The 24855-nt window shown below is 35.9% G+C and overlaps 1 protein-coding gene across 1 annotated transcript in view; it reads left to right on the top strand.

Moving 5' to 3' along the window:
• ADAMTS20 (ADAM metallopeptidase with thrombospondin type 1 motif 20) overlaps positions 1 to 24855 on the top strand; it is a 169808-nt gene that overhangs the window by 51075 nt on the left and 93878 nt on the right. Inside the window, exons 8-16 of the mRNA XM_035002841.1 lie at positions 6589 to 6694; positions 8513 to 8659; positions 10655 to 10796; positions 12220 to 12324; positions 17382 to 17527; positions 18745 to 18926; positions 19024 to 19160; positions 21530 to 21647; positions 23926 to 24021. Of these exons, the coding sequence (XP_034858732.1) occupies positions 6589 to 6694; positions 8513 to 8659; positions 10655 to 10796; positions 12220 to 12324; positions 17382 to 17527; positions 18745 to 18926; positions 19024 to 19160; positions 21530 to 21647; positions 23926 to 24021 (1179 nt within the window). The remainder of the gene's footprint in view (positions 1 to 6588; positions 6695 to 8512; positions 8660 to 10654; positions 10797 to 12219; positions 12325 to 17381; positions 17528 to 18744; positions 18927 to 19023; positions 19161 to 21529; positions 21648 to 23925; positions 24022 to 24855) is intronic.

Here is a 24855-nt window from a genome sequence, read left to right on the forward strand (position 1 = left end):
CTCAGTTTTTAAGTTCTGTTTTCTTTTGCTGTTCAGCTTGGATGATTTTCACTACTGTGTCTTCCAGATTGCTGATTAATTCTTCATCCTCTGATATGTTGATTCCCTTTACTGTATTTTTCATTTCAGTTATTCTTCAGTTTTGACAGGTGCCTTTGTATATTTTTTTATCTGTTGAAGTTCTGAGTTCATCTACTCTGAAGTCTGGTGACCATTACTTTGAACTCTTTATCTGGTAGGTTGCTTATCTCCATTTCATTTGGTTCTTTTTCTGAGGTTTTATCTTGTTCTCTTGCTTAGAAAATATTTCTGTCTCTTCATTTTGTCTGACTTTCTGTGTTTGTGTATTAGGTAGGTCAGCTGTATCTGCTGGTGTTAAAGGTATTGTCCTTTTGTAGAAGGCATCCTGTGCATCCCAGAAGTATAGTCCCTCTGGTCACTAGAACTAGGTGCTCTGGTGGTGTCCTTTGTGTGAAGTGCATGCACTCTACTGTTTAGACTACAACTGCTGTGGGTGCACCAGTGGGTGAGGCTGGCCTGTAGTCTGATGGCTATAATGCCTGGCTCTCCGTGCCATGGGCACACTAGTGGGTGGGCTGGCCCCTGATATGGCTGACTGATAGGACTGGTTGCTGTTGTGTGCTGGTCAGTATAGTTAGAACCCAGTGTGATTGGTTCCAATCACACTGTGATTGGATTGTAGTTGTGCTGTTGGACCTACACTAGGCTGAAGGACAGCTAGGAAATATTGCCTCCCAAAGCTTGTGTTCCTGGAGAAAGTTCCTACAGATTCCTGCCCCTTTGGCACATGCCCTAAAGTTAGTAAACAAAATCTCCTTCATGTATGGCCCAGGTGCTTTTCAAACTGCTACCTCTGTGTTGGGTCTTAGAGTGAGTGAGATTGTGGGTGGGTCCTTTCAGAGCAGAGTCTCCATTTTCTATTACCCTCTAGCTCTCCTGGAGTCCTGCTGATTTTCACAGCCAGACAAGGAGGCTCATCTTCCTGGTGCGTATCTTCCAGGTGGGAGGGAGTGCCTGATGTGGTGGTGCTTGAAACCCTAACTCCTCCGGAAGGAACCCTGTACCTGTGATATTCCTCCTGCTTGTGGGTTGCCTTCCTAGGAATTTGGTTCCCAGTAAGCCTGTTATCAGTGCCCCTTCTACTCTTCTCAATGTGGCTTTTTCTTAATATCTTTAGCTTTGGAATTGCTGTTCCAGTAGTCTTCGGTTTGTTCTTAGGGAGTTCCTCTGTATGTAGCTGCAGCCTTGATGTGTCTGTGGGAGGAAATGAGCTCAGGTTCCTCCTACTCCTTCAGTTCCCCCTTGCCCAGGCATGTGCTTTCTTTTCTTAAATGGTTTTATTTTTGCAGACATTGATATGAGTATTTACTTAAAATAATAAATTCCTTTTATAGATTTTCTAATGCTATACCAATCTCGTAGGAATTTTTTTTTAACTGTTAGATTCCATTCCATGGATGTATTTTCAGGAATGAAGTGACCTTTTATCATACTTGTCTAATTTTGATACCAGGTTTTATTCACCTTTTAGAACTGGTCAGGGTATACTATTTTTTTAATTCTCTGGAAGATTTTATAGAATATTTTAATGATCTATATCTTGAAGCTTAGGTGATCCCACCTAGTGAACCATCTGTTTCATGGGGTTTTGTTTTGTTTTATGGGGTTTTTTGGGAAAAAATTTTAACTAATTTCTCCAGTGGTAATCAGACTATATTTTTTATCTTCTTGAATGTATTTAAAAAGCACTACTTACTAGATATTTCACTGTTATTAGTAAAATTTATTAGCTTAAATTTTCATAACATTTTTCCTTTATTTTTTACTGAAATATAACTGACAATGTTACATTAGTTTCAGGTGTATAGCATACTGATTTGACAATTCTATACATTACTCAATGCTCATCACAATAAGTGTAGTCACTGTCACCTTAAGATATTATTACAATTTTATTGACTGTATTCCCTATGCTGTGTACTTACCATCTCTGTGACTTATTTTATAACCGAGAGTTTGTACCTCTCGATCCCCCTTCATCTGTTTCACCCATCCCCTCATCTACCTCCCTTCTGGCAACTTCCAGTTTGTTCTCTGTACTGAAGAGTATTTTGTTTTTCAGATTCCACATATTAGTGAAATCCTATCATATTTCTCTTTCTCTGACTTACTTTACTTAGCATAATACACTCTAGATTTATCCATATTGTTGCAAATGGCAAGATTTTATTTTTTATGGCCGAGTAATATTCCATTGTATATATACACCACAGCTTCTTTATCCATTCACCTTTCAACAGATACGAGTTGCTTCCATATCTTGGCTATTTTGTAAATAATGCTGCAGTAAACATAAGGGTATGTATATCTTTTTGGATTAGTGTTTTTGTTTTCTTTGGGTAAATACCCAGTAATGGAAATCACTAGGTCATGCAGTATTTCTATTAATTTTGGAGTACCCTCCATATTGTTTTCCACAGTGGTTGTACCAGTTTACCTTTCCACTAACAGTGCATGAGTGTTCCCTTTTCTTCACATTCTTGCTAACTCCTATTATTTCTTGTATTTTTGATACCAGTCATTTTGACTGAGGTGTGAGGTGATACTTCATTATGGTTTTGATTTGCATTTCTCTGACGGTTAGTGATGTTGAGCATATTTTCATATGTCTGTTGGCCATCTGTACATCTTCTTTGGAAAAATGTCTATTCAGGTCCTCTGCCCATTTTTTAATTGGATTGTTTTTTGAGTTAAGTTCTTTATATATTTTTGATATTAATTCCTGTTGGATATATCATTTGCAAATATTCTTATTCAGTAGGTTGCCTTTTCATTTTGCTAATGGAGTCCTTTGCTGTGCAAAAGCTTTTTATTTTGGTGTAATCCCAATAGTTACTTTTGCTTTTGTTTCCCATGCCTCAGGAGACATGTCCATAAACATGTTGCTAAGGCTGATGTCTAAGAGATTATTGCCTGTGTTTTCATTTAGGAGTTTTATGGTTTCAAATCTCACATTTAGATCCTTAATCCATTTTGAACTTATTTTTATGTATGATGTAAGGACATGGTCAGTTTCATTCTTTTGCATGTAGCTTTCCAGTTTTTTTTTTAAGATTTTATTTATTTATTCATGAGAGACAGAGAGAGAGAGAGAGAGTGAGAAGCAGGCTACCAAGGAGCAGGGAGCCCAATGTGGGACTTGATCCCTGAGCCGAAGGCAGACGCTTAACCATCTGAGCCACCCAGGCACCCTAGCTTTCCAGTTTTCGTAGCACCATTAGAGAAGAGACTATCTTTTCCCCATTTCATATTCTTGCCTCCTCATAGATTGCCCATAAGAGTGTGGTTTATTTCTGGGCTCTATCCTATTCTGTTGATCTGTGTGTGTGTGTGTGTGTGTGTGTGTATACGCGCCAGTGCCATACTCTTGATCACCATAGTTTTGTAATATAGTTTGAAATCTGGGATTATGAAACCTCCAGCTTTGTTCTTCCTTCCCTGAAAGCATTTTTTTTAAGGGTGAGAGAGCGGGGGAGGGACAGAGGGAGAGAGAAAATCTTAGGCAGGCTCCATGCCCAGAGCAGAGCCCAATATGAGGCTTGATTTCACAACCCTGAGACCATGACCTGAGCCAAAATCAAAGTTGGGCTCTTAACCAACTGAGCCACCTAGATGCCCCATATCTTTGGTCTTTTTGATGACAGTTATTCTAACCGGTGTGGAGTGTGGTTTTGATTTGCATTTCCTTGATGATTAGTGATATGGAGCATTTTTTCATATATTTGTTGACAATTTGTATGTCTTTTGAGATTTGATCCTTAATAATATTGACATGTCTGTTAATAATATGTAATGCTTATGAATAATTTAACTTTTTGAAGTTGGACGCTTAACTGACTGAGGCACTCAGGCACCCCTGAAATCATTCATTAGGGTAATGATAATAATAGCTGACCTATCTGGAGTGCTTACTGTGTATCTTACACTATTGTAAGGTTTTATGTGATTTAACTCATTTAATCTTCACAGCAAACCTATGAAGTAAGAACAACTTTCAGTTTCATAGATAAGAATAAATAATTTGCCTAAGGCTGCACAACTCGTATTAGCACAAATATTAGTATTTTATTTTCTCTTCTAAAATAGGTGGGAAAATTACTAGGTATCTTGATATATGTTATCTTCCGTAGATATCATTGTCCCACTCTCTGAGCCCTTTTTGCAAAGTATGTTGAAAATGATTTTCATTCTTTAAAATGGCTAGATTGGGTGATTGTGCAGTTTCTTGAACTTCCAAACACAGGGAACCTGTATCAGATTTCGGCCCATCCTACTTTATTCTGTCTCTGACTGACCACTTTTATAGAACCCAATATCAGCTTGAATGAATTTAGGCACAAACCATCAATTAGCTGCCTGGTGCCATGTTATATATTCACTTTGATTTGTTGTTGTTCTTGTCTGTTTATGGGCATATTTGAGTTGGGTCTTTAATCATATACAATACATACTTCCATAGATCTGTTATGTGATTAAAACATTTAGCTTGGAATATAGTCCCTTAAAGCGTGAAACATAAAATTTGGGTGATAATAGAGTCAATATTTTGTTTGAAATATCTACATAGTCCTGAAAATGAATAGATGGAAATTGAGCCATTTTTAACAGATTGAAAATACTAAAGGTGACACAGGAATAGCAAGATATTCAATAAAAATGTGTTTAGTTTTAACTTCTACTAAAGGAGAAATATAAAATTGACTAAAATTGAGTAAAAAAGTGCACATACAAGTAGAAAGTCATACTTTAGGAAAACAATAATTCTTTCATTCTTGGGATAGCACACTGTTAAATAATATTTTTTTCCTTGCTCATTTTTGGCCTTGATTCTAAGAAAATGCTTTTGGGGGGGACCTTTGCCCAAGCCATCCCTTTGGCTGTGCGTTCAGAAAGAGAGCAAATACTTTTTGTTTTGTTTATTAAAATTAAAAAAGTATTGGTGATTGAACTTGTTAGTCTGAATTGTCCAGCACTTTTAGATCCTCAGTTCAAAGTTTTTTAAAGCACAACAAAAACATTCTCATTGTTAGGAAATTTACCTTAATGCTAGGAAAATGTCCATGCTTTTAAGTTTTATGAATGAAAGAATACAGAGGAGTATAGAGCTAAAGCACAATAGTTGATACAGGTCTTACTCTATATTAAGAAATTTCTAAATGCAAAAACTTTCCAGTAAGAAACTGGCTATATATGAAAAATTCTTTTTAATGAAAGGAATTGTCCTAGGAGAGCAGATAATTTACAAGAAAATACTGGAGGAAAATAGTAGCAGAAACTATGCTATTAAGGTAAATAAATGCCAACTGAGTTGATGGACTATGGATTGTTGTAAGGAACATTTATTTTCAATTTCTTATTCTAGAGTATTTTAAAGACTCTATCAGCTGTAATTTTTGTCTTTGCTGTCCAGTCTGTTCATACTGTATCTTTCAGCAGCATATTGGCATTGCATGATATTCTTTATATTAAAGAGTGAATAGATCTTAAGAGGATACATTTTCTAAAATATTTTCAAAATTATTGGATGCCTTAAATAAGTGAATCATTTTATTTAACATATATTAGATGCCAGGTGCTATTCTATGCACTTAACATATAATCACTCATTTAATTATAAGTACATAATTGTATACTGCCTCAAAACTTTAAATATTAAAGCAAATTCATTGATCTATAGTGTTCTGTGCTATTTTCTATATTAGTTCTGTTACCAATTTAAACATTCATTGCCTTTTCTAGTATCCACACTAATGTTGCCTAAAATTTCATCCTTCCTGTAACAAATACTTTTTTTCCTCTTCCTTTTTTTAAACAATTATTCACCCCATATTTTGGGTTATTTTCTCCAGTAAAAGAATCCAGGAATTGGTAAAAAGATTTCAACTGCAGATAAATCATTCTGTTCTTTTTTCCTTCACCTTATAAAATATTTGTGATATTAACAGCCAACTCTGCATCCCTTTCTAAGTAGTAGTAATGGCAATAGTAAATGCTTTAACATTTAGTTCTTTATAGATGTGGTACCTATATACAATGGAATATTACTCAGCCATCAGAAAGGATGAATGCCCACCATTTGCATCGACATGATGGAACTGGAGGGGATTATGCTAAGTGAAATAAGTCAAGCAGAGAAAGACAATTATCATATGGTTTCACTCATATGGGGAACATAAGGAATAGCACTAGAAGACCATAGGGAAAGGAAGGGAAAACTGAATGGGAAAAAATCAGAGAGGGAGACAAACCATGAGAGACTATGGGCTCTGGGAAACAAAAGAGGTTTCAGAAGGGAGGGGTGTGGGGGGATGGGGTAGCCGGGTGATGGGTATTAAGGTGGGTAAGTGTTGTGATGAGCATTGGGTGTTATACGCAACTAATGAACCGTTGAACACTACATCAAAACTAATGATGTACTCTATGGGAGCTAACGAATGTAATAAAAAATAATTAGTTCTTTATGATTTGATGTTTCCCATTTTGAAATAAAAACATGAAATTTTTCAGGTTTAGCAGAATTAGGTACCCTGTGTGATCCTTTACGGAGCTGCTCTATTAGTGAAGAAAATGGACTCAGTGCTGCCTTTACCATAGCCCATGAGCTTGGGCATGTGTAAGTACCTTCTGCTACCTCAGTAATGTGCTTTCTATTAATCATTGCACAGAATGCCTAAAATTCCATCTTCAATTGAGTAATTAGCAGCTTTATGTCTTTAAAAATATTGTTAGTGTAATTTTCATCCCTGAAATGCTAACTCTGGCTCTTTTGTGATCTATGTTAGGTCAGACAGGCTGCACAGATCAACAGACTAAGCAAAGAACTAGAACTTGGGAATTCTTTTATTTCATTTACTGTATTGGATTACATGACAAGCACTTCTGGCCTCTATCCCTTGTTATCCCATACATGACCAGGTACTGTCCTCTTCCATCTTATGGGAGGGCCTGCAGGGGCTTCTGGTTCTGGGGAACTCCCGATAATATTTGTAATACCAACTCGTTGCTCTTATAGCTCAGAGCCCCAGCAGAGAATGTGGCATGTGGGAATTTCTTAATCATTAAAAGATTTTTTTAAAGTTATTTCTCCAGCTTCATAGTTGTTGTTGTTCTTTGTTTTTATTTTTGTTTTTTTTTTTGTAAAAATGAGGGGTTCTATCTGTTCCTGCATTATTAAAAATTCTACTGGGGTTCTATGCTCTAAGAATGGAGGCCATGATTCCCTGTGATAGCCTCGGAGCTCCCATGGGAAGTCAGAAACCCCTACAAACTCATCCTCTGAAAGGGATTCCATATGTGTACCCCCAGCACTCCTGGGATTTCTTGTTTATATGCTAATAAGGAATTGAGGCTAGAGTTGCCTCTCTTAGTTTGACTACATTTTCTTTTCCTGGTCATGCCCTACATCATTAGTATTCAACAGGAATAATTTCAAGTGGAAATCATTTTTATTAAACTAGTGCGTCTTCAGTTCCCTTTTAGCACGGTTATGTTTCATGATTGTCAGCAAGGTGCACACGCAAATTGTTGAAGTGAATTAGGCTCAGGAGCTTACCTGAGGGCTGTCGCTGTCTAGCAGCAACATCTGGGAAGCACTATTAGCTGGTTTCCAAGGCTACTAACTAATGGAAAACTGTTCTTGCAGAGACTACCATCTTAGCCATTTATTTTCTTCCTGAAAAACTCTTTAGGTGTCTTTAGAATATGGGTAAGTAGTTTAATTAAAGGACTGATTTTTAAGTACAAATCTCAGCAGGCAAAGAGCTGAGCTAGGTGGTTTCAGTGTTCTTTCTAAATGCAAGTTCATACTTAGGTCCTCAAAAGAATGCATAGGCTCTGTTGCTGGCCAGCTAATTATTTAATATCCTGCTCTTAGGAAGATTTGATTTAGGAACGTTTTTGTTATTCCAGTTCGATCAATAATCACTTACTGAGTATAGACCAGAAACAGTACTGAGGCTGTTTCATATAAAACAGATGGATACTATAGAATGATAAGGAATTAGGGATTAAGGAAGTTTTGATACTGTATTAATAGTGATCTGCAAACTAGTGTGGTATCACTTTTATGTGATCTACCTACACACATCTCTTAGGATATGCATGCTGAAACCTGCAAGTATTTATGTGAATGCTATATCCATTATCGTGGTGAGGTGAGCCAGAGTCCACATATTTTGATTGTTTGGACTCACATATCAAATCAGCAGATTGTGCTACCAATCAAAGTTATAATCTGCTGTTTCTCAGATCATGTGCTTCTGAACATGAAGATAACCTTGGTTTTATAATGCTTTATGGGAGAGATCAAGAGTATAAATTTTGATGTGATTGGATTTATCTGTATTTTACCTTATAAGGGTAAGAGATCTGTTATTAATGTTGTATTCATATTTTCATATTCTTTTTTTTAAGTGTTTATTTTTATTTTTAGATTTAATGTTCCACATGATGATAGTTTTAAATGTAAGGAAACTGGAATTAAACATCAATATCATGTAATGGCTCCAACTTTAAATTACCACACAAGTCCTTGGACCTGGTCAAAATGTAGTCAGAAATATATCACTGAATTCCTAGAGTAAGTCTGAAATTATATTACTTTATTTAAATAATGAAACCTTTATTAGACTATAGAACTTGAAATTTATATGTTCTTTTAAAGTGGTTCAATTTCTGTTTAGTTTTTCTGTTTAAATTTAACTGTACTTTGTACAAATGTGTTTTTTAAAAAAGGAAAGAGCTGTATATACATATTTCACTCCTAAAATATTTTAGGAGGGGGACAGGTCAGACCTAGCTATCTTTTTTTTTTTTTTTAACAGTTTAGGTGCTCTATTAGGATCACCCCTTTTCGAGGGGAGCCCTACTGAGATTCACAGCTTCCTTGTGTATGTTTGCATTTTTTCAGAAGCTACTGGGTAGTATTTTGAGAGGAGTTTGAGTAGCTCATGTTTGAGGTGTCTTTGAAGGACAGACGATAGCTGAAGTCAAACTATGCACATTCCAAATAGCTGTGTACAGCCAGAGAGATGTAGAGTCTATATGTTTACATATTCTTTTGGAGGATTTTCCTAGGTCTGAAGAAAGGAAGCAGATCCAGATTTTTCTTGCCTCGTCTCTCCATCTCCCACCAGGTTTCTTTACTTCCCACTTTTATTTAAATGGTATTTCTATCCTAGTTACTGAAAGTTGCCAAAAGGCAAGGCCAAGCTCTTTCCAGGGAATTTTTTTTTGTATAAGTATGATATTCATTTCTTCTATATATTATAATCCCCGATCTATGCAGTTTCTGTTTACCTCTACTTATGAGAACTGTGGGAATGAATGTAACCATGCTTTGGAATATATGTTCATAAATACATCCCCAAATTATCAGTGATTATTTATCCTTGTATGGGGAGTTAATTTAAAAGCATAATACACGGGGGCACCTGGGTGGCTCAGTCGTTAAGCGTCTGCCTTCAGCTTGGGTCATGATCCCAGGGCCCTGGGATCGAGTCCCACATCTGGCTCCCTGCTCGGCGGGAGGCCTGCTTCTCCTTCTCCCACTCCCCCTGCTTTTGTTCCTGCTCTCGCTCTCTGTCAAATAAATAAAAATCTTTAAAAAAATAAGTAAAAGCATAATACATGGTTGCTGATCTATACGTGCTTCCATATAGCTTTGTTCAACGGCTAATTGAGTTATTGATTAACAGTACCAGTGGATGTGCTTATTTTTGAAAGGGGTTAATGGGATTCTCTACAATGGGAATTTTAAAAAATTTATATGTTCATTTTTAGACGAAATTGAATGTCTTTGTAGCCAGTAAAAATTTCTAAATTTTTAAATTATGGCAATGAAACAAATTGTTTCTACCTTTTTGGAACAAATTGTTTTTAACCCAATTGGAATGATTGAGCATTTTCAGTTTCCTAGACACTAGATACTGCATTACAAACTAGGAGTAATAAACACACATTTCCCCTGCTATTTACCACTTTTCTAAGTCCTTTATACATATACTCTGATAGAAACTGTCAAGGTGAATAGTATCACTGTTAACACAGATGAGAAAAACTCAGGCTCAGGGAAATTAATTTGTCCAGAGCCGTGCATCCTGGGAAGTGGTAGAACCAAAACGCAAACTCTACCTTTTTAAAGTGGAGACAACATGACACTGAAATTCCTTTGTTTTGTTGTCTAGAACTATTAATGTACTTTCTCAAATGATTTGAAAACTTTTAACACCTTGACAATTTGGGCATTAAATATAAGGCATTACTATTGGGCAACAAAATAGATCAAAAGTGTAGAGTGATTATATGAATAGTTTTCATAAATTATATTCTGATGAATTTGTCCTTGTTCTTTTTAAAAATTGTATCTTCAAAGCAGTTGTGGGGCTCAAATGAGAACAAACACCTTAAAAGTCCTTTGTGAATTGTGAGGTTTTCTTCCTGACTTTGATATATGAATTGGTTTTTAAATTATGAAAAAATACTGATACTCTTTTTGAAAGTGTAGAACACAGTAAATGTGACAAAGAATCTTATACATCCATATATGTCACAATATTTTTGGTCATTGGTACAGTACTGGTCATGGGGAATGCCTTCTTGACAAACCAAATGGGAGAATGTATGATCTGTCTTCACAACTTCCTGGATTAATGTATGATGTAAACAAGCAATGTGAACTTATGTTTGGTCCTGGATCACAAGTATGTCCCTACTTGGTAAGAAAAATTCTGTCCTTTTTTTTTTTTTTTTAAACTACAAAGTTATAGTTAGAATATATTTCAAAAATGTACATTTATTCTCTCGAACAGAAGGTGAACTAATGTATCTTAGAAGTTTGTAAGTCTGAGAAATTTGCTGTTTGCCAGAAAGGGGTTAAAAAGGAAACTAAAACTGAGTACTTATTATATGCCATGTACTGTGTTAAGTACTTAAAAATTATCTTCATTAACCTTAAAAAATCCTATGTGAAGTATTCCCATTTAAAAAATAGACACTGAGAGGTTATTGAAAATTAAAAGCATTCAAATATTTATATTCAAATACTATTTTTTGGGGTAGGGGGAGAAAATTTAAGTGTCTTGATAATGAGTTATATTAAAGGCCCAGGGAACTTAATAGACTACATTTTAATTTACATAGATTTGAATCCATAGAAACGAAATTTAGGGCCTGTTGTTTAGTTATCACTAAACTCTTATTTTACAACTTTGAGGATTTTTCATAGGTCAGATATACTCCTAGGTCATGAGGATCATTGGACCAGGAATGCAGCCTCATTCACTCATTGAAATATGTATCCCCAGTGTTCAGGATCTGCCACAAACTAGGTGTCACCAACTAAATGCTCATTGAATGAATGAATGCATGAATGAATGAATGAATGATAGTAACAAAACAGTAAGTGCAGAGATAGGCAAAGCATATTCCGCATAGTAGTATTGTTTTTAAAATCTTAAATTTAAAATAAAAAATGTTACTAAGCTTTTAAATATCCACTATGGAGGAGGGAAGATTTAACTTAAATTTTTTTTTTTTTTTAAGGATACATTTCTTTTTTACCTGACTTACACACTAAATAAACTTTGAATTTAAATTCAGAAAAAGAAGAGAATTATCTTGGGTATAGCTCCCGTGAACCTCTGTGGATTTTGTTTCTTGTGAAAACTTGAGAACCCTTTGTTCAAAAGTTGAAAGTATGCATTATATTCACAGAGTAGGAAACCAGTACATTATACAGTATTTCTATGCACATTATTCATACATTCTATCATCTTATCAAAAGAAGCTTTTGGAAACTCATTGTGAATAACATTTTAACAACAAAAAGTTCTTTAGAAGAATGTCTTGCCAAGAGAAAAATGTCTCCCATAATTGTGAATATTTCCACCCTAATTTCTCTCTCCCGTTGTTCAATGTATGGTGAAAATCTGAAAGGTCTTAGAAAGTAAACATTGCCATTTTGTGTGTGTAGAGGTAAATCGATGACTAGAACTTAAAGATTCTTTTGCTGATTATTTCTAGCTCTGACCATGAAACCATGAAACCTGTAATTTCAATGCATAAATGAATGCCTTGCACTAAATCGATCCAGTGGTTGTCGTGTTCTTTTACTCTTGTCTGCTTTTTGTTTCCCTGCAGAAGCAATGCAGACGTCTCTGGTGTACGAGCGCAGAAGGAGTTCACAAGGGCTGTCGCACTCAGCACATGCCCCTGGCAGATGGGACAAACTGTGGTCCTGGGATGGTAGGTTTTCTCGAAGGGTGAGTCTTGTATCAAGAGATTATCCAAGGATGTGATCGCTCTGCATTTTGACGCTCTTCATTGTTCGTCAGCTCTTGCTGTGCTAGTGAATCAATGTTGCCATGTTGGTTCGATGTAGTACACAGTCAAGTGAATTGAATTTTTAATTTCACCCTTTTTTTTTTTCAAGATCTAGCAGATGAATGTTAAAGTTACAGTTATATAGGTAACTACATGGATAGTTATCTAATTATATTATAGACTTGTTAAGAGTGAGTATAGACATAAAGGTCCTAATATTTCAGCAATTTCCCCAAATTCAAGATGTTACCATTATATACATTTTTTTCCCATAAAATCCAGTTAAGTATAATTGAAAGTTTTAAGTGGCTTCTTCAGATATTTATTGGTTGTAAATGTCTTAAAATATATCCCTTAAAATTGCCAAAACATTTTTACCAACATTTTTACCATTCTAACATCAGCATGAACTAATCTAAATCTGTAAACATGATGCTGAGTGATAGGGATCGGCGTGATAAATATGTAAGGATGAAGTCAGGTTGTACTTGGTGCTTCAGGATGAAGGCAACTTCCTTTGGCCTTGGTAGCCAGTGTTGTCTGCACTGAATAAATTTTAGTCTGTTCCACGCCTTTTCTGAGCTACCTCAGCAAAAATGGAGAACTTGCTTGGTGATGGGTTAGCGAGTACTGCCTCTTTTGTTAACTCCGCAAGTGGAAACTTGAGATGGGTTCACTAGCTGACCTTGTGCTTTACCAGCTGTTGCTTTTTGAAATGTTTTGTGCTTACTACCCTTGTCTCTGATGCCTTCCATCAAAAGGCATGTGTTTTCCATGAATATAGCTTGCATCACAAATGAATTGAATATTTAAGTTGTATTTGGGACTTCAGCAATTTTTGCAGAAGCTGAAGTACTCTGAAATGGTTGAGCACCCAAATTATTTTAGGACCAAAATTTTAGTGGACTTCTTCAGTTCATAGTTTGGAGCTAGAACTGAATTTTAAAGTTTGATCTTTAATATGTGTATCATTTTAAACTCTTGCAGGCAATGTATGAAAGTTCCAGTTGCTCAGTATTTCTTGCCAATTTTTGATATTGTTAATCTTTTAACAGAATAATAGCCATTTTCGGTGCAAAATGGAATATCATTGTGGTTTTAGTTTGTATTCCTGATTATTGTCAGTCTTGAGCATCTTTTCATTTGCTCACTAGCCATTTGAATAATTCCCCAGTGAGGTGGTTTGAAGGGCTTGGATTTGTTGGAATTCAAGGTAAATGTGCTCAGATACTGGGACCTACTTTAAAGCCTATATAGTTTAAAAGCAGAAATGGCATTTGGGGTAAAAACATCTGGATCATGATAGATATAAACTCCTTATTTTTTATTAATTGAAAATAGTGAGCTCCTATGCATTAGCCATTTTCAATATTCGATGGGCCTTTTATTCAAGAGAAATTTTAAATAAATGTCCTATATTTTGCCTTAACACTCTCTTTTAAATACTTAAAAGTGGTTGTAAATCCATTTGCATGAAAATATGGTGGAACTCACCTGACAATGACTTAATTTAGTACATGGTGAACAATGTAATATTCTATTTTTTTCATTCTTGGATTTATCAGAAATAGTGCTCAAGGATTATTTAAAATGTTTCTGCAGATGCCCCCCAAATTTACATGCACATAGTACATTCTATTCTGAGATTTTCTAATATGGCTTTCTCATTTTGAATGATTTGTTCTAATGGAGGGCACAAAGTATTTTTTCTGCTAATAAGCTTGGTTATAGGATTCATTTTTTCGACAAAGATTTATCAAGGGCCCACTATATGTCAGGCACTATTCTAGGTGATTAGGATACACCAGTGAACAAAAGAAAAAAGATCCCTGACCTCATGGAGCTTACATTTCAGGGGGAGACTACAATATTACAAACAATATAATACTACCATAAAGTCGATAAGTGCCATGAACAAGAAAAAATAGAAAAAGAAAAAGACTGGAAGTTTTGTGGTAGGATAGGGCTGATTACAATTTAAAATGTAGTGGTCAAAGATCTTACGGGAAGTTGCCAATGAGCTGTCTTAAAGAAAGTGAGGGAGTTAGCTATGGAGGATATTATGGGGGAAGTGAGCTCCAGGCAAAAGGACCAGGTAAGCTCCTAAATCCTGGAGTATTGGTGGAATGTTCAAGGAAGAACAAGGAAAGACATTGTGGCTGGGGTGAAGAGAGATGTATAGGAAGTAACTGGAAGACTATTATGTAGGGCATTGCGAGCCATTGTGAGAACTTTGCATTTATTCAAAGTGAAGTAATTGAAGGATTTGAGCAGAGGAGTCACCTAACGTGAGTCAATTTTTGAAATATAAGTTGAAAAGGACCATTCTGATCACTGTTGAAACTAAACTATAGGGGGCAAGGGTTGGAAACAGGAGATCTACTTAGAGAGGCATGGCAGTGATAGAGATGAGAGAAGATGATGGATTACACCAGAGTTGGGGTCACTGGGGTGATGATTGAAAGTCAGTTTTGTTTGTTTTTGAATGAATTAGATCACTTACTAACCTATTAAATGTGAACCGTTAGAGGTAAGATGACTGTTTTTAGCTAATCAACTCAGATGAACTCAGAATTTTGAGGGGTCAGCAGTTCAGTTTTGGGTATGATGTCTGAAATTTTTATTAGACATTAAAGTGAGGATGCATAAGCTGCTGTATACATGAGTCTAGAGCTCAGGAAAGGGATCTGGGCTGGGAGTGATTGTTGATAGGGAAGAATAAAGGACCAAGATCTGAGCCCAGGACATTCCAGCATTAAGTTGAGCCCTAGAAACCAAGGGGGATGAAGAAGAATGATACTACTACATCAAGAAAGACAGACAGAGCTGGCCACTGGTGATGTACACATGAGCAGATACATGGAGGGTGGGACCATCAGAGCACAGGCATTGAGCATTAGACAATGAGCACAGACAGCTCGTTCAAGGAGAAACAGGACAGCAGCTAGTGAGAAAAGTGAGATCTAAGTGTTGTTTTTAAAGAGGGGAAAATAGGGGCACTTGGGTGGCTCAGTTGGTTGAGCATATGACTCTTGATTTCGAGTCAGGTCATGATCTCAGGGATAGAGCCCGCATCACGCTCTGCACTTACTGGGAAGTCTGCATGAGGATTTCTCTCCCTGTGCCCCTCACCCTGTTTGTGCGCGCACACACACACACACACTCTCTCTCTAAATAAATAAATGCTTAAAAAATAGGGGAAATAAGTATGTTTGTATATTGAGAATGATCTAGTGGAGTACTTCTCAAATTATCTCTAGGAAAGGACCAGTCTTTTTAAAAATTTCTGATAATTTAAACTGATACTTTTACAAAATGATAAAAATGACTAGGAAAACAAAAGGAAAAAAGACATTTGAAATGTAAGCCAAATTTTTCTATGGAAAACAATGTGGCAGATCTTCAAATTAAAACTAGAATTATCTGATCCAGCAGCACCACTTCTGGGTGTGTATCCCAAAGAACTGACAGCAGAGTCTTGAAGAGATCTCTGCACACTCCTGTTCATATCAGCATTATTCACAATAGTCAGGAGGTGGAAGTAACCCAAGGGGCCATCCGTGGATGAATGGATAAATGAAATGTGATCTACACATACAGTGGAATATTATTCAGCCTTAAAAGGAAGGGAATTCTGACACGTGCTACAGCATGGATGAACTGTGAGGACAGTATGCTAAGTGAAATAAGCCAGTCACAAAAAGACAAATGATGCATGATTTTAATTACATGAGATATATAGAGTAGCCAAATACAGACAGTAGAATGGTGGTTCCCAGGGGCTGGGGGCAGGGGGAGGGAGAGAATGGGGAGTTGATTGTTTCAAAGGCATAGAGTTTCAGTTTGGGAAGATGAAGAATTGTGTGGATTGATGGTGGTGATGGTTGCACAATAATGTGAATGCTTTTTTTTTTTTTAAAGATTTTATTTATTTATTTGAGAGAGACAGCGAGCACATGAGAGGGGGGAGGGTCAGAGGGAGAAGCAGACTCCCTGCCGAGCAGGAAGCCCGATGCGGGACTCGATCCCGGGACTCCAGGATCATGACCTGAGCCGAAGGCAGTCGCTTAACCAACTGAGCCACCCAGGCGCCCAATGTGAATGCATTTTAATGCCACTGAACTGTACACTTAAAAATGGTTAAGATGGTAAATTTTATGTTTGTGTATTTTGCCACAATGAAAACAAATATAAGCCAACGTTTAAATTAACTTTGACAAACAATGAAATTACTGTCAAAATCCTATAAACATTTCTAAATGCTAACTTTCGATTTCTGTACTCACAGTGACTGGCAACAGTGCATGGACTTTTTTTTGTTAGCTTTGAGCTAGTGGTGACTGGAACAGTGATGATGTAGGAGAGATGGAAGAATTGTTGCAGTGCTGTTTTGAGCAGTGAGGGGCTGGCATTAAGTACACGGGTAGAGGGATTGACTTGCCATAGGATCCTTGATTTTTCATGTGCACTAACAGGTGGGAAGGCTGAGTACTGAGCACAGATGCCATTAGGTGGGTAACAGGAGTACGAGGAGATTGTGAGCAGATTCTTCTGTACATTTCCGTTTTCTTAATGGAACTCAGAAAGTGATCACTGAGACTTTGGATGAGATGAGGCAGAAAGTTAGCTAAAAGAGCACATCTTTGCATAGAAAACCGGAATCACAGATCTAGATCATTCACTTAAATTTTCATTTTACTACACTTTACCCATACAGCAGCTCTTCCCTCCACCAATGAGACTCAAAATCTCAAAGGCAAGGGAAATTTCCTGTTCGTTCTTCATTCCACAGATCTTTTTACAGTTACTTAGCAGATATTTAGAAAATATTTATGACTGTCAAATGGAATCACATTTCTGGATTAATACTGTGCTTTCAGTTGTATCATTTTCTTTGTTGATATTTATGCCGTTATAATTACCGATATTCTAACTGGGTACGTACGAATCATTATCTGTGTTTGTTTTTGTTTTTAAAGCATTGCCACCATGGGCTGTGTGTAAACAAGGAAATGGAAGCACGTCCTGTAGATGGTGAATGGGGACCGTGGGGACCATACAGCTCTTGTTCAAGAACATGTGGAGGTGGCATCAAAAGCACCACCAGGCTCTGTAATCGCCCCGAGTATGTCTTTTTTATGTCACTGTAAATTAAGATTATCTCAAGGCACCAGAAGGTAAACACCAATTTCATTCACTTCTAAACTGGAGGTCAGTCTGTAAGTTTCTGAGATTTAGAAAACTTCTGGAATACATCTAGCCATCTTACCTTATCTTGGTAGATTCAAATCTTGAAAAAAATATTAACCAGCTTAATCTTTAGAATATGAATTAAGACAGGATCGTTTTTTTTTTCTGATTATATAACTTTGAGAAATAGTTGTAAAAATGACAGTTCTGTAATGGCATTTTTACATTTCCTGTGTTTCCATCGAAATTCCTGGCTCCTTTGAACATGTCTTGGCTCTTCTGCATAAAACCTGTATTTTCATTACCCATTTTTTTACTGTTTTATGTAATTTGACATGTCCTATTTTCTTTCTCTGCTTCTCATGTTATAGATGCATCAGTGTGTTTAGCTTGAATAAGTATGAAGCATATTTTCCTCCTCATCAAAATATTTCAAAGCATGTAGAGATTCCATAAAGATTTTTAAATGTCCCCCCCAGTCCCCTTTTGTTATGATATATAAATTGGTAAGCAATAAAGAATTTTCAATGCAGAGATAGGACACGCTCCGAAATAACTTAGTTCATTTGAATTTCAGAATATTTAAATTATGCTAGAACTCTTTATATTAAAAAAATGCTGACAAGGAGTTTTTATTTTCCAGCGTAAGTTGAAATAAAGAGATGGATGGATATAGATTAATACCATTAAACTCTTTGAAGTGAGTGATAAGTAGTATATACACAACAAAGATGCCTATATATTTCTTTAACATGGTATCATCTTTATCATCTATGGTTCACTAGGTCTTTTTTTTTTTTTTAACCCCCCCCAAAATGAACAAACCCTATTTTGACGTTTTATTTTATTTTATTTTATTTTATTTTGACGTTTTAAAACAAATTCCCATGATTAGTTCCCTGTGACTTAACCAAGTCACGAATAAGTTATCATTGCTGCCCTCCAGACCACAGTGTCCACCCGAAGATGAGTATTTTTACAATTCATTAGCCACTGAATTGCTTAAGAACCATGTAACGTACTTCTGTTAAAAAAGTGTCAGTGGGACAGAGGTGGTTTTCCAGATCCTGGGACAGAATGGAACAGTTTTAGAAGTAAATGGCAGAAAGAATATTGTACTGATGTGCTTTAAAATGTAATGAATTTGACTAGGCCAAGAAGCGGAGGAAAGTACTGTGTGGGCCGCAGGATGAAATTTCGATCATGTAATACCGATTCATGTCCAAAAGGCAAGCAAGGCTTTCGAGAGAAGCAGTGCTCTGATTTTGATGGTAAACATTTCAACATCAATGGTCTTTCCCCTAATGTGAGGTGGCTTCCAAAATACAGTGGGAGTAAGTAGTTAGAATATTTTTTGATGTAAAAATTTCTTGAGACCTAGGAACATACAGCTGTCTTATGGTATGCCCCAATTTTAACTTTTTCTTACAGTTGCCATAAAAGATCGCTGTAAACTCTATTGTCGGGTTGCTGGAACCACTAACTTCTACCAGTTGAAGGACAGGGTTGCTGATGGTACTCCTTGCGGAACCGAAACCAATGACATCTGTGTTCAAGGCCTCTGTCGGGTAAGTAAACTCAGGTTTAACGTGACTGTCAGAGTATTCTTTTTCTCTCGCCAAATATTACGTCTGTTACCTTAGAATACATTCCTGTGAATTCCAGTGTAGCACCCTTTAGTGCTATGACCCATTCTTTAGGAGTAAGGTCAGGAGACCTTGTTACTAGGCAGCTTTCTGTCATCCTGAGTGACTCTTGAAACATTAATCATTTTTTTTTAAAGATTTTATTTATTTATTTGACAGAGAGAGAGAGAGACACAGCGAGAAGGGGAACACAAGCAGGGGGAGTGGGAGAGGGAGAAGCAGGCTTCCCGCCGAGCGGGGAGCCCGATGCGGGGCTCGATCCCAGGACCCTGGGATCATGACCTGAGCCGAAGGCAGACGCTTAATGACTGAGCCACCCAGGCGCCCCGAAACATTAATCATTTAATCATTCTTAAAAAGATAGAAAATATTGGGACACAGGGTTGTAAAGTCCTTTGGCTACTTCAAATGCGACCTCCCTGGTGACCCCTCCCCATTGATTTGTGATGATATTCCCCCTCCTCTTTTCTTTTCCTTTTTTTTTTTTTTTCTTTTTTTAACCATCTATTTATTTGAGAGGAGGGTAGGTAGAGGGAGAGGGAGAGAGAAACCTAAGCAGATGCCATGTGGAACCTGATGTGGGTCTCCATCTCATGACCCTGAGATCATGACCTGAGCTGAAATCAAGAGTCAGGCACTTAACTGCGCCACCCAGGCACCCCTCCTTCCTCCCCCTTTCCTCCTTGTCTTTGACTTCCTGGGTATATTCAACAGACATTCGCTGAGTTACCTACTAAATGTTGGATACTGTTCTAGTCACCTGGATGAAAGACTGCAACAGAGCCATAAACTCCAAGGTGGTCACAGATTTGTAGGGGAGATGGACACGTGAACAACTCAAATGTAGGGCTATGGAGTCATCAGCAAGGTGGCATAGTGATAATGAGGAAGGAGTGTTTTGTGGGGACGTGTGTAAATGGTTCAGAGAATGCTCATGGAGGGTGTGAGGCTTGAGCTAGTTATTGAGGATGAATAGGTTTTAGAAAGGTGAGGAAGTAAAGGACTGGTGGGACATAGGGGCTAGCTGTTAAATGCACCTTTTTTCTGAAGTCCCCCAGAAGGATTTGGAGTTGAGTGAGAGATGTGATTTGATCTGCATGTTAGAATCTTCAGAATATACTGGGTTAGGAGAGAATCAGAGATAGGTCGGCCACTTCGGATTCTAGGTGAGAAGTAGATGAGACCCAGAATTAAAGCACACACATTGCAGAAGGTGTTCTTAAAAATGGTGAGTTTGAGAACTAGGATAATGAATTCCATCTAAAGAATACAAATGTAATATTATGAACTCATTCCATGGGTTAAGACATCAATTTTCTCTTAGCCAAACATCTATTATCAGTTACCTGGTGATAAAATGCTTTGTACTCAAAGGTCTAATGAGATGTTCAAAGAAAAGGAAACAAGAGACTAGCAAAAGGGTACTCAGTGGCCTGAAAACTTAAGTTTTATCTAAATTAACAGCACAAAGTCCTACACAATGAAAAACAATGATGATCTGAGTTTATAGGTGCACATTACTTTCAGAAAACATCTGGTTGAAATTCACTTTGGAAATGTTCACCTTGTGTATAAAAGAATGAGACTTATGAAATTTTCTCTTCTGATCATGAAACATTAGAGGAGTATTTTAAAGAACTAAGAGTTATTGCAGTGTATCTGCATTGAGAACTGCACTTGTTCTTTTAAACCCCTGAACCAAACCATTCACTTTCAGCCTTTATCCAGTTATTCATTCTTGACATAAACACAGCTTACTAGGCTGGTTATTAATTTTGGAGAAATAAATTTTCAAATAGACCGTTTATTCCCAGAGTTCTAAGATCATGAGTTAAAAAATCATTAAAGACATCTTTTTGAAGTTTTTTTTAAATGTGTTACTTACCTAATCATACTTTTTGTCTCTTTGAAATACATTTTTTTAAAGAATGGCTTAAACGGACAGTGGACATAGGAATTATTGTCCATGTTTGTTGCAATGTAAATTCCTATTTTTTTACCTCCAAGAATTTTTAATTCAGAAAATCTGGGAATCTGCCTTTTAAAATGCCATCCCATGTGGTTTTAATGCAGGGGGGTATGTGGATAACCCTTTGCAAACACTTTTTTCAACCATGTGATGAAAAGGTGTGTGAAAATACTGATGTACAACAAAACCAGTAGATATTCTGAAAAATCCCGTTGTACCAAGTCTCATTAATTGAAAGAATATTTGTGAAAAGTTTGTAAAAGCACCGTACTTATAATTAGTCACTTTTATAATACTGATTATAATCATTGTTATTTTGAAGCAAGCTGGCTGTGATCATGTGTTAAACTCCAAGGCCAAGAGAGACAAATGTGGAGTATGTGGTGGGGATAACTCTTCATGCAGGACAATGGCAGGTGTCTTCAACAGTGCTCATTATGGTAAGCTGTGTATTTGTTTTTAATTTTCCCTTATATTTGATATAATAATGGAGTATATAATGAAGGCATAATAATGGTTTATTGTTTTGCCCTCTCTGTACCCTTAGTATTTAAAAATGAAATATATTTTATATCCCTAAATATAAAAAATTATACCAGATGTATCCGTGAATCAATGAATTCATCTGCTAAAGGCAAATCTGATTCTTGAAAATACAGTAGGTGCATTTATTAGAGTAAATCCGGTGCTATTTGACAATGATGTTTGCATAGTTCCCCAATTAATAGAGTCTTTATTGCTGTTCCTGTAATCTGAAATGTATATACTTATAATTTTTTCAGGAAACTTGCTTTCAATTACTTTTCATCATTTGTACCACTTTTTTCTATAACCTGTCTTAGCTGTTGTGTTTCTTATTGATATACTAAAAATGATTGAAGGTGAAGGATGAAACCATTTCAGTGTTGATTTGGAATTATTTGGTTTTTCAGGAAGTATCTGGATTATATATATAACTGATATTTGGCCATGAATTCATTTTGCTTTAAAAATGATATGAGAAAGTATCGGATATTTTCTCTTCTGAGACTTTTCTAGGAAAACCTTTTGCTTTGTATGGTAACAAATGTAGTCCTTTAGAACTTTCCTTGCAAAATGAAAAATATTTTTTACAGTTTTGTCAGCCTTAAATTATGTTCACATGTGTTTGATCACAGTTAAGTTAGTATGAATTGCTTCAATTAAAGCAGTATAATTTAAAACACAAAGTTTGTATTTTTATCGGTATCAAAAGTATACTACATTTATACTCTGGTGACACTTATAAATCTTAGTTGCTAGCTATGACATTTTTGTAGTTAGGATTCATTATTTCATGGGATCCCTTGTTAAAACCAATGGCACATTTGATCCCTTGTTAAAAACAGTGGCACATTTATTGAAGCTTGGGCTCTATCCACTGAAGAACATTTTTTTCTATTTAAAACCACATGTGCCAACTTAGGATCAAATATATAACCTTGCCAAAATTGTATTATGAATTAATCAGTTTGCAAACGGAAAAAGATACTAAACTCGTTTGTAGAGTAGCATTGGCACATTTCTGCCCCCTGGTGGTAGCCTTTGTCTTTCACATTTGTAATGTCTAAGAATTGCTTTCTTCAAAAACCATATCTGCAAGACATAAATAGAAGGTAGTAGGAATATCTTATGGTGAAAAAAATCATAAAATTCTTGTAGACTGATGACTTACAACCAATATGCATGTAGTGTAATCACAATTAACAGACCATTTATCACTTTATATTTAAAATGTGATGCCTTAAAGGGGTATAAAGCACTCTAAAAACATACCAAGTAATCTCACATCAGGGCTGAAAATTTAACCTTTTTTAAAACTTCTCTTAATTTCATTACATATTTATCAAAGTTAGTGTACAAGAAAAACTCATACAACTCCTTTTATTCATGTATTAAATAGAAGGAAAAACTAAGGAAAAGGAACAACTTAGAATAATCACTAGAGCAAAATTGCTGTTTAAAATCATAGTATTTGGAAAACTATGTAATGAGTGTAGTGTAGGGGAAACATTCTTTTTTGTTTAATATGTAGTATTTCCTCATCTTTCAAGCACTGCCAGTGTTGTTGAATTTGGTCTCATAAAATAGAAATACTATTTTCATTTCCTTCACATAAACGCTTTACTTTTCTCATGACAATTTGTTAGCAGACTTTTGAAAATAATGTAAAATTTGGGGGTAGCTATAGGAATCCCTGCTTACACTAGAAATGAAAAGCTTAAAAAATGTTACTAACTTTTGTTATTTTGCTGTTCACTGAATCTTGGTGTAAACATAGCACAATGACTAACTATTTTGATATCTTTTGGATTAGTGAATAACATTTGAAATCCTCTATTTTTTCCCCACTGCGAAGTATAAAATCTAAAAGTATTAGTGTTAAATTTAAAAATGAATGTATTCTTAAATATCTCAGGAACTGTAATATTAACTCCATTCTCATTCTATATTTAGAATTTTAGAAGAAAAAATAAGTATACTTAAGGATCCCAAACTGTATATTTCTAGACAACCATTTTTTCCTCAATCCTTAGTAATTGTGTAATGCCTTGATTCAAAAAGAGTAAAAACACTGTATCATTTTTGAAAGATAAAATGAAATTAAGTCTGTGCTATTCAATGTTTGCAGTCATTCAGCCATAATAGCCTCTGGGCCATCAGCTTATGAAAGTTAACATGTATAAAATTATATTGCAGGTTATAATGTTGTTGTCAAGATTCCCACAGGAGCAACAAACATTGATATTCTTCAGCACAGCTATTCTGGAAAACCAGAAGATGACAATTACCTTGGTAAACATTTCTAGTAAACAAGCAATATGTGATTTGTGTGCAATTTCATGGAGGTCTGTGGTTGATGTAAATTCTTAGAAGGCAAGAAGAGCCCCTTTAACAAACACACATTTCAGTTCATACTGAGCTTAAGTCATCTGACTTCCTATACATGTTCTCCTCTTGAGTTATATAATATATCTTATTTTAAAAACAGTGAACAAAATTCTGAAAAATTTGCTTTTTCCCCATAAGAGTATTTTAAATAACCGAAGGTTATATTCAGTTAAAGTTGCATGTATATTTAGAATAAAATTCTTTTTATCTAAAATTAATTATAGAACTTCTTTGTGGTTAAATGTTCTTTAAAGAATTGAAGTGTTTTTACTGTGTATCAAAAGTACTTAACTATAGACTTTAAAAAACACTTATACGATTTCACTCATATGTGGAATTAAAAAAACAAAACAGATAAACATAGGGAAAGGGGGGGGAAAGGGAAGCAAACCATAAGAGACTTAACTACAGAGAACAAACAGGGTTGCTGGGAGGGGAGGGGGATGGGGGCAATAGGGTAACTGGGTGATGGGCATTAAGAAGGGCACTAGTTGTGTTGAGCACTGGGTGTTGTATGTAAATGATTAACCGTTGAGTTCTGAAATCAACATTACACTCTATGTTAACTAATGAGAATTTAAATAAAAACTTAAAATGCTTATGTTAAAGCAAGACAGAAAAAGAATTGATTAATATGATGTGGCATATTCATTTTTAAATGTTAATGAATATGCCACAGTATATTGTCCTTTAGCTACTTCTAGGGTATGGGCTTCATTATGTTTATTTTTAGAAATT

The sequence above is a fragment of the Mirounga leonina genome, unplaced genomic scaffold (genome assembly GCF_011800145.1).
Source record: "Mirounga leonina isolate KUSES-001 unplaced genomic scaffold, KU_Mleo_1.0 Mir_126, whole genome shotgun sequence".
Classification (NCBI taxonomy): Eukaryota; Metazoa; Chordata; class Mammalia; order Carnivora; family Phocidae; genus Mirounga; species Mirounga leonina.